Source organism: Dipodomys ordii, unplaced genomic scaffold (genome assembly GCF_000151885.1).
Source record: "Dipodomys ordii isolate 6190 unplaced genomic scaffold, Dord_2.0 Scaffold14, whole genome shotgun sequence".
NCBI classification, from domain to species: Eukaryota; Metazoa; Chordata; class Mammalia; order Rodentia; family Heteromyidae; genus Dipodomys; species Dipodomys ordii.
In genome coordinates, this window is record NW_012267230.1 from 1,062,390 (window position 1) to 1,071,582 (window position 9,193).

At 48.9% G+C, this 9,193-nt stretch overlaps 1 protein-coding gene across 1 annotated transcript in view; it reads right to left on the reverse strand.

Moving 5' to 3' along the window:
- Nucleotides 1-8,746, reverse strand: part of Cdr2 (cerebellar degeneration-related protein 2, 62kDa) — a 23,090-nt gene extending 14,344 nt beyond the window's left edge. The window contains exon 1 of the mRNA XM_013011432.1: nt 8,633-8,746. Coding sequence (XP_012866886.1) covers nt 8,633-8,711 — 79 coding nt within the window. The 5' untranslated portion in view covers nt 8,712-8,746. The remainder of the gene's footprint in view (nt 1-8,632) is intronic.
- Between the last annotated feature and the right edge of the window lie 447 nt (nt 8,747-9,193).

Sequence of the window (9,193 nt, forward strand, 5' to 3'; positions counted from 1 at the left end):
AAAAAAAAAAAGTCCCTTATCCTTCACAGCAGCTGGTATTACAGGCATAGACCACCACACCTGACTCACTTGTGCTCACTTAAAGACATTACACCAGGTGCTGTGATTTATGCCTATTCAAACTACTCAAGAGGCTGAGCTCTGAGGATCACAATTCAAAGCCAGCCTAGGCAGTAAAGTCTATGAGACTCTTAGCTCCAATTAAGCACTTTGAGCTCAAAGTGGGAGAGCTCTTGTCTTGAGCAAAAGAGCTCAGGTACAGCACCCAAGGCCTAAGTTCAAGCTCCCTGACCAACAACAACAACAAAAAGATATTTCACACCATTTAAAATGGTTGGGGCTGGGAAGGTGGCTCAGTGGTAGAGTGCTTGCCTTCCATGCATGAGGCCCTGGGTTTGATTCTTCAGCACCACATAAGCAGAAAAAGCTGGAAGTGGCGCTGTGGCTCAAGTGGCAGAGTGCTAGCCTTGAGCTGAAGAGCTGAGGGACAGTGCCCAGGCCCAGAGTTCAGGCCCACAACGGACAAAAAAAAAAATGGTTTGGGTATCATTTCAATACTAACGATATTAAAACATCATGCTGTTTTCCCCCCAGTCCTGGGGCTTGAACTCAGGCCTGGGCGTTGCCTCTGAGCTTCTATTGCTCAAGGCTAGCACTCTACCATTTGAGTCACAGCGCCACTTCTGGCTTTTTCTGTTTATGTGGTACTGGGGAATCAAATCCAGGGCTTCATACATGCTAGGCAGGCACTCTACCACTAAGCCACATTCCCAGCCCATCATCATGCTTTTTTTTTTTGGTCGATCGTGGGGCTTGAACTCTGGGCCTGGGCGCTGTCCCTCAGCTCTTCAGCTCAAGGCGAGCGCTCTACCACTTGAGCTACAGCGCCACTTCTGGTTTTCTGGTGGTTTATTGGAGATAGGAGTCTCACGGTCTCTCCTGCCCGGGCTGGCTTTGAACCGCGATCCTCAGATCTCAGCCTCCTGAGTAGCTAGGATTACAGGCGTGAGCCACCAGCGCCCGGCCATCATCATGCTTTTTAAGTACATGACTTTAAACTACATGATCTCTGTTATCTTAAGACTACAGTTAATAAGTCAATCAAATCCCATCTTATATTCGTAACGTGAGTACAAATACAACTTTAAAGCATTAAAAAAGCTTTAATATGGGCTGGGAATGTGGCCTAGTGGTAGAGTGCTTGCCTCACATGCATAAGGCCCTGGGTTCGATTCCTCAGCACCACATAAACAAAAAAAGCTGGAAGTGGTACTGTATCTCAAGTGGTAAAGTGCTAGCCTTGAGCTAAAGAGCTTAGGAACAGTGCCCAGGCCCAGAGTTCAGGCCCCACAACACACACACACACACACACACACACACACACACACACACACAGCATTAATATCTATCTATCTATCTTTGCATATGTGTGTGTGTGCAAGTACTGGGACTTGAACTCATAGGTTTTTCCTCTCGAGGCTGGCACTCTAGCACTGGAGCAATGCCTGCAGCCGGTAATCTTTCTATCTTTACATGGCATTTAGTCTAGCTTTGCAGATGAGACAACCTGCCCCACAGTGAGCTATTGAACGACCTGACCAAAACTACATGGTCGAGTCATAAGCAAGACAGAAACTCACAGGTTCCAAGTCTCCCTTATTGCAGTCTGGCCATGCACACCTCTTCCTAGAGATGCCCAGACACCTGCTTTATTTCCAGTAGAGGACCGAAAGTTCTCCATTTGAAGTACTTCACCTTTTCCTTGTGTTTTCTAAGGTAGCGATGAGAAACTAGAGTCCAATTACTTGGCTATTTAGAGCCAGCACTGCCCATGCATGCACACACAGTACGGGCAAGGTTAGCGTCTTGTGCTCACTACTGAGAAAGGGCAGATGTATGGGTGATGACATCATCATTTTTGCGTCAACGGGTATGCAATGTATATGCATGAGTCCACTCAGAAACCTCCACGTTGTTTTGAAGACAAGAGCATTACTGAGTGTAAATGCATAAAAGTATGGCCTGAATTTAAGCTTTTCTTTCTGGCCATGGTGGTTAATTCCTCACTCGGAAGTGTGTATGTGTGTGTGTGTACACAAGTCCTGAGACTTGAACTCAGGGCCAAGACACTGTCCCTGAACTTTTGTGCTCAAGGCTAGTACTCTATCACTAGAGTCACAGTTCCACTTCTGGCTTTTGGTGCTTAATTGGAGATAAAAGAGTCTCACAAGCTTTCCTGCCTGAGCTGGTTTCTAACCACAATCCTCAGATCTCAGCCTCCTGAGTAGCTTGGATTATAGGCATGAGCTACCAGTGCCCAGCAAAGACTGCTTCTTGTCTGCCTGGTTTTTTTTTTATTGGTTTGGGGGATTAAACTCAGGGCTGAGCTACCACTGGAGTCACAACTTGCAGCCAAAGATGTTCTTAATTAGCCATGAGATCACGAGCTGAAGCCTCTTCTGGAGTGAAGGCTGGTTTGAGGTCATCCTCCAGCATTTTCAGCCATCAAACCGCTTATGCTGCTCAAAAGCAGCCTGCACACCTCTGCTGCTTCTGCAGTGCAGAGAGGAGGGGTGAGTGGGCAGAGCAAATAGAGAAGAACCTGACACCGGTCCTTATGTCCACGCTCCATCTCCCGCTCAGCCCGGAACCTGAGCTCGCAGACTCCTGCATATTTCATCCGATGTTTAGAATTCTAGCAAGTCAAGTCTCAACTACAAGCAAGGGCCTGTGAAGTCACACTGTATAATAGGATATTACTTCATCTGTTAGTTTAAAGACTGCGGACTGTTTTGAAGCATTTAAAAAAAAAAAAAAAGAAGTCCATTTCCTGTTGTGTAGCATCTGGCTTCCATAACTAAAAAGAGCCCCAAACTGGCACTAAGCCAAGAAGGCTTTCCACGTAATTAGTAGAGGGAAAAGAAGAATGCTGAATGTCCTTTGTATTTTTTAATTAAAGCACAAAAGAAAAGGAAATGATATAGTTCGGAGGTCTCACGCAGCTGTTCTTGATTTTACAGTATGAATTTTCATTCAGTTGTCTTCTAAATCTTATTAAACTGACCTGGTTTAGGAGACCTTACAAATACCATACGTTTTCAGGCACTGGTGGCTCTCACTTGTAATTCTAGTTCCTCAGGAGGCTGAGATCTGAGGATCACTGTTAAAGCCAGCTGGGGCAGGAAAAGTCCCTGAGACTCTTATCTCCAATTAGCCAACAAAAAAAGCAGGATGTTGAGATTATGGCTCAACTGGTAGAGCACCAGCCTGGAGTGAAAAGCTAAGGAACAGTGCCCAACCCCTGAGAATTGAAGGTCAGTACTGTCTATGTCTGATATGTTCTTCCATAAATCAATCTTTGCTCTGAGTGTATGTGTGTGTGTACACTTCATACATGCTAAGTAAGCTCTCTACTACTGAACTATAATTCCTGGCTGTAATGTTTTATTTCAATAGTGTAAACTGTTAGTTTTAAACAGATTTTCACCGAGTCCTATGCCTTAGGTAAGCGTATTAGCACAAGCAGCTGAGTGATTTTCTACAAGAATCTCTCTTCCAGAAGTTTGAAAAGCTTAAAATTCCACTGCTATTATCTTCTTCTTTTCTTTCAGCTTCTTAAGACAAATCCAGGGACAGAATATTCTGTGGTAGCTGTAATCGGTAGTGGTAATTCAATAACAGTAAGGCTGAAAGCTTTTCCTATTACAAAGTCAAATGCGTCATTTGTGACGCTTCTGTTTAACTCGTTGCCAACGTTACTATGATTGGGAAAGCAAAAACAAAAAAAAATCTGAATATAAACATTAAGAAAAATAATGGGGCTGGGAAGGTGGCTCAGTGGAAGAGTACTTGTCTTGCATGCATGAGACCCTGGGTTTGATTCCTCAGTACCACATAAGCAGAAAAAGCTGGAAGTGAGCTATGGCTCAAGTGGTGGAGCACTAGCCTTGAGCTGAAGAGCTGAGGGACAGCGCCCAGGCTCAGAGTTCAGGCCCCACGAATGTAGCTTAGCAGTAGAGTGCTTGCCCAGCATGCATGAAGCCTGAGTTTGACTCCTCAGTACCACATACACAGAAAAAGCTGGAAGTGGTGCTATGGCTCAAGTGGGAAAGTGCTAGCCTTGAGCAAAAGCAGCTGAGGGACCGTGCGCAGGCCCTGAGTTCAAGCCCCAGGACTGCCCCCCCCCCAAAAAAAAGGAAAGAAAGAATAATAATGGTGTCAGTTTTGTTTTTTTGTGCTGGTCCTGGGGCTTGAACTCAGGGCCTGGTTGCTATCCCTTGAACTATGGCCCCACTTGAACCAAAGCTCCACTTCTGGCTTTTTGCTGGTTCACTGGAGATAAGCATCTCAGGGATTTCCCTGCCTGGGGTGGCTTCATATGTCTCCTGGTGGCTAGGATTCCAGATGTGAGCTAGGTGCCCGGCATGGTGTCAGTTTTAATAGCTCTCCATACAATGATTCAGCAAATTTAGGCACACACAAAATAGACATAAAGATGTTTGGAAGCAAAATGTTACAATTTCAAAGATCTCATGTGCAAATTCATACACTTGAAACCCAAATCCTTATTCTGAGCTTACAATGGTCACCAAATGACAATTACAATAGCAGCTGGCCTAAAAGAAAACACAGCCTCTAAGTCGATCCATTTTGTTCTTCAGGGACACATTTCAAAGCAAAAGCCGTCATTACCTGCACAGAAGCCTCTCCTGCCCCAGAAAAGATCCTACCCGCTGCCACTAAGCCCATCCCTGCCCTGCCAGCTCAGCCCGCTGACAAAAGACTGTTTCATCAAAGTGCTTTGAAAGCAAAGACTTTCCTCCACTACCTTCACATGGTGGAGAACCAGGAGAGCAGAGTTTACAGACACTTAAAATGTTCCAGTAATTGTAACTTTTAACAAGAATGCTCTACAAAGACTTAAGCTACTTAGATACTTAGTGTCCATTGCTAAGTGAGAAACTGTAGCAGTTGTAAGGCGTTGTAAACAGGATCTTTTTTAAAGTTGTTTGAGGAAGCCTGATCAGTTGTGGGTGGCACACGTGCACAAACCAGTACTCCGGTGCTGGTGGCTCACGCCTGTAATCCTAGCTACTCAAGGGGCTGAGATCTGAGGATCGCAGTTCAAAGCCAGCTCAGGCAGGAAAGCCCATGAAACTCTTATCTCCAATAAACCACCAGAAAACCAGAAGTGGCACTGTGGCTCAAGTGGTAGAGCGCTCGCCTTGAGCTGAAGAGCTGAGGGACAGCGCCCAGGCCCGGAGTTCAGGCCCCATGACCAACAACAACAACAACAAGAACAAAAGCCAACAAAACAGACACAAGCCTACACATGATGAAAATTCCGATACACCTGCTAATCCATCCACATAAAGGCACAGACCTACTCCCTGCGTTACTCAGTAATAAATATGCATCGCAGACCTCCAATATGCCAGGTACCACAGTGGGCACACAGCACAAGAGGCATGTCTGGGCTTCGCAGGGGAACAGATTCCTAGAACATTAAATCCATGAGAAAGGAGTCCTGTCTGCCTATCCCATCCTGCGGCTGGCCAGGCACTGTGGCTCCTAGGTGAACACCTGGCTTACAGAAGATAATACATTCTTGAGAAATGAACAAGCATTACAATCTGTTAAGAGGTTTAGCACCAGGAGCGACATGTAACTGAGGGACACAAGGCGTGCTGAGTATGCGCACTAGCACACATTAAACCTTGGGTTGTTTCTTTCTTTAACAAGTTGGAGAAGAGATGCTCCTTTCTCTACACTGCCAGTCATTCTTAGAGGAGCATATTCACAAGCTTTTTTTCCCTTTTCTTTTCCCTCCCCCCCCCCTTTCTCCCTCTCCTTTTGGTTGGTTGTGAGGCTTGAACTCAGGGCCTGGGCACTGTCCCTGAGCCTCTTTGTGCTCAAGGCTTGTGATCTCTCACTTGAGCCACAGCACCACTTCCAGTTTTTGAGTGGTTAACATGTATGAGCCACCAGCACATGGCTTTTTCTCTTTCTGTCCTAGGACTTGAACTTAGGGCCTTGCATTCTCACTTGTTTTTTTTTTTTTTTCACTCAGGCTGGTGCTCTACCACTTGAACCACACCTCCACTTCCAGCCTTTTGCTGGTTAACTGGAGATAAGAGTCTCACGAACTTGTCTACCCTAGCTGGCTTGGAACTGAGATTCCCCAGATCTCAGCCTTGTAAGTAGCTATGATTATGCGAGTGAGCCAGCAGCACTGGCTCTTCACAAGCTTTCATAGTTGGAACTTGCTATCTACTAAGTCAAAGTCTCCCCTCCATGCCACTGTTAGTTGCAATATAAAGGGTTATGGCAAAGGTCATTATGATCATGGGTTGCAAATTCCAACTACAAATTGGCAGTAAGGAGGTTCAGAGGTTCACTGATGTTTTTAAACCTCAAGATCTGATGACTCCTCTTTGATCAGAGGCGAAGGAGAATTCCACGTAACCCCAACCCATATAGCTTCTCAGCAGACTGAACTGTTCTAAAAGGTTGCGCCTGATAAGGGGGGAGGGAAGGGGGTGTGGGTGGAGAAACACCGGGCACTCCAGCACCTGATGGAAGAATGCCACAAACACAGTAATCTTGAATGAGTGCCTTGGTTCAATAACTACTTAAACGAAGCTCCTGTTATGCTATGTATTATATGCTAAATGTGGGAGATCAGAACAAAAAAAAGTCATGTGCTTAAAAGATGTTGTATGCTTCTTAAATACAGGCGAGAAAAAGCTCCAATCTTGATGATACCAATTGTTTTTACTAAAGCAAATGTTGCAAATTGAGGTTGCTTCATTAGTCCTGAATTAATATCAAAGTAGGCCATCAATGCTTCTGGGACAAGCCTAAAGTATGCCTGCTAGAACTTATGACAAATATGAAGACTCTGACCAGCATGCAATACGGAAGCCCAGGTGAACCACTTGGGTTGGAACTATCAAAAAAGTAAGTCATCTTCTCCCCAACAGAGGTGCTTGCTTCCTTTGTTTTTGTTTCTTCTAAGTATGAGTCCCTCAAGTCCACATTTTTTTTTCTTTCTGCCAAGTTCAAGGGTAGCACGAACACACACTGAGGTAGCCTGCTGAATAGTGAACTAAATAAATGAGATGTTCATTTTCACTCCAAGTTCCAAGTATAAATAAAACTGATTTTCACAGAATAGTACAAACAGAAAAACCCTTATAAATATTCCTGAGGACTGAGTGCCAGGATTAAGGGTGTTTGCTCTAGAGTTTCAAGTGAAACATTAGCTCCTGGAACAATACCTATTTCTACCAATAACAATTCTTAAGATTGTCCAACTGCTCTCAGTGACATTTACTGGGGGAGGGAGGAATTAAATGAGCATCTGTGTTATGAACCTGTGTTCGGCACATCAGGGGTCTCTAATTACAAATTCTTACTGGGTAATATGTTAAGGGGAAGGGAAGACAGTTCTGTCCTGGCCCTTCACTGAGAGTTGCTCTTAAGATTGTTTTTGGAAGACACCACAAGCAAGTAAGTCAAAGTAGGCTAATATGCACGGGGCGCGCTTGCAGGTGTATCAGTATTAGGGCTTGAACCCAGAGATTTGCGCTCTTTGCTTGGCTTTTTCACCTCCACTTCCATTTTTTTCTTTTTTACTGGCTAAGTGGCCAAGAGTCCCTTGGATTTGTCTACCTGGGCTGGTTTTCCAGCCTTGACCATCTGAACTGTCCGGAAAAGAGAGCTTCCAGGCGCCCAGCTCAGGCCAATTTTTAGTGGCAGTCAGAGACGCCAAACTTCAGGCGGTGCCCTTAAATCATTTCGTTTGCCCTCCGGTGAAGCATGCATAGCAATGACGTGGAAAGAGAGTTTAAGATCCAGCTGAAAATGCAGTCAGCTGGGATGGTCAGGAAGGGAGGGTGTGAACAGTGCCAGCGGCTCCCCAATTCTGGGAGTGTGGGGGGTCAAACGCACTCGCTCCCACATTTGTTTTAGGCCAGCCGCTTAATCGTTTAGTCTCCACTTTCTTCCTCTGGGAAACGAGACAAGGAAAAGTTACTTTTCCCTGGAGCGCCGGTGTGGATCCGGGAGGGCCCTGCGCCCCGGGGCGCGCGCGCGCGCGCAGACCCGCACCCCACGCACCGCCCGCTACCCCGACCCCAGCAGCAGCTGCCATCCAACGGCCCCGGGGTGCCAAGCAAGGGGACCAGCCTTTCCTCTGCCCTGCCATCTCGAGCGGGATACGCGGGTTCACCCCTTCTCGGCGTCGGGGACACGCGCCCAAGATTACAGGGGCTTAATCGCGGAAGAGAGAGCTTAAAACGGGGCCCGGAGCGCGCTCGCCCTGGAGGCGCATTGGCGATGTCCGGGGTGAATGCGGTGGTTCGGGGTGCAGCTCGGAGGCGCACTGGCGATGTTCAGGGTGAATGCGGTGGTTCGGGGCGCAGCTCGGAGGCGCATTCATGATGGTTCGGGGTGCAGCCCCCGAGGGGCACTGGCGATGTTCGGGGTGCGGCCCCGCCTCCCGGTGTGCGCGCGCCGGACCCGGGCACCGCGGACCCCGAGTGCACCGACGCGGCCGCGCGTCTTCCGCCCGCAACCGCCCAACCGCCCGGCCCCCCCGGCCTCCGCGGGCGCCCGCGCCTCGCCTCACCTTGCTGGAGGTCCCGGTGGTCGTACCACGGCTCGTCTTCCTTCATCTCGAACTCCTCCACCAGGTGGTCCGCCAGCATCCCGGCGGGCTCCTCGGGGGCCGCGGCCGCCGCCGCCGCCGCCCCGGGCCGACTCCCGGCCCCGCCGCCCTCGGCCAGAGCCGCCCTCGGGCGGGGCGCCTGGCCCGCCCGGCCTCCGCTGCCCGCCGCCGCCACCGGCTTCCCGACCCCGCCGCCCGCTTCCCGCCTCGCGCCTCACCACAGCCCCAGCTGCGCGGGGAGCCCCGGGCCGGCGCCCCAGCCGGCGCCCAGAGCCCGGGAGCCGGCTCCTCTCCCGCAGCCCGGCCCCAACGTGGCACTTTGGCAGAACCCTCCCCGGCCGGGGCTGCAATTCAAACCCCCGGCGGCGCCTTGACCAATCGCGAGCGGGCCGCTGCGTGAGCGGCAGCAATCTCGCCCAATGGTGTCTCACCGAAGACCCGCGGCTCCGGAGCCATCAGCCAATGGAGGCTCGGAAGGAAACAAAGAAGGCGGGGAAAGGGGGAAGGGGTGCGGTCGAGAGC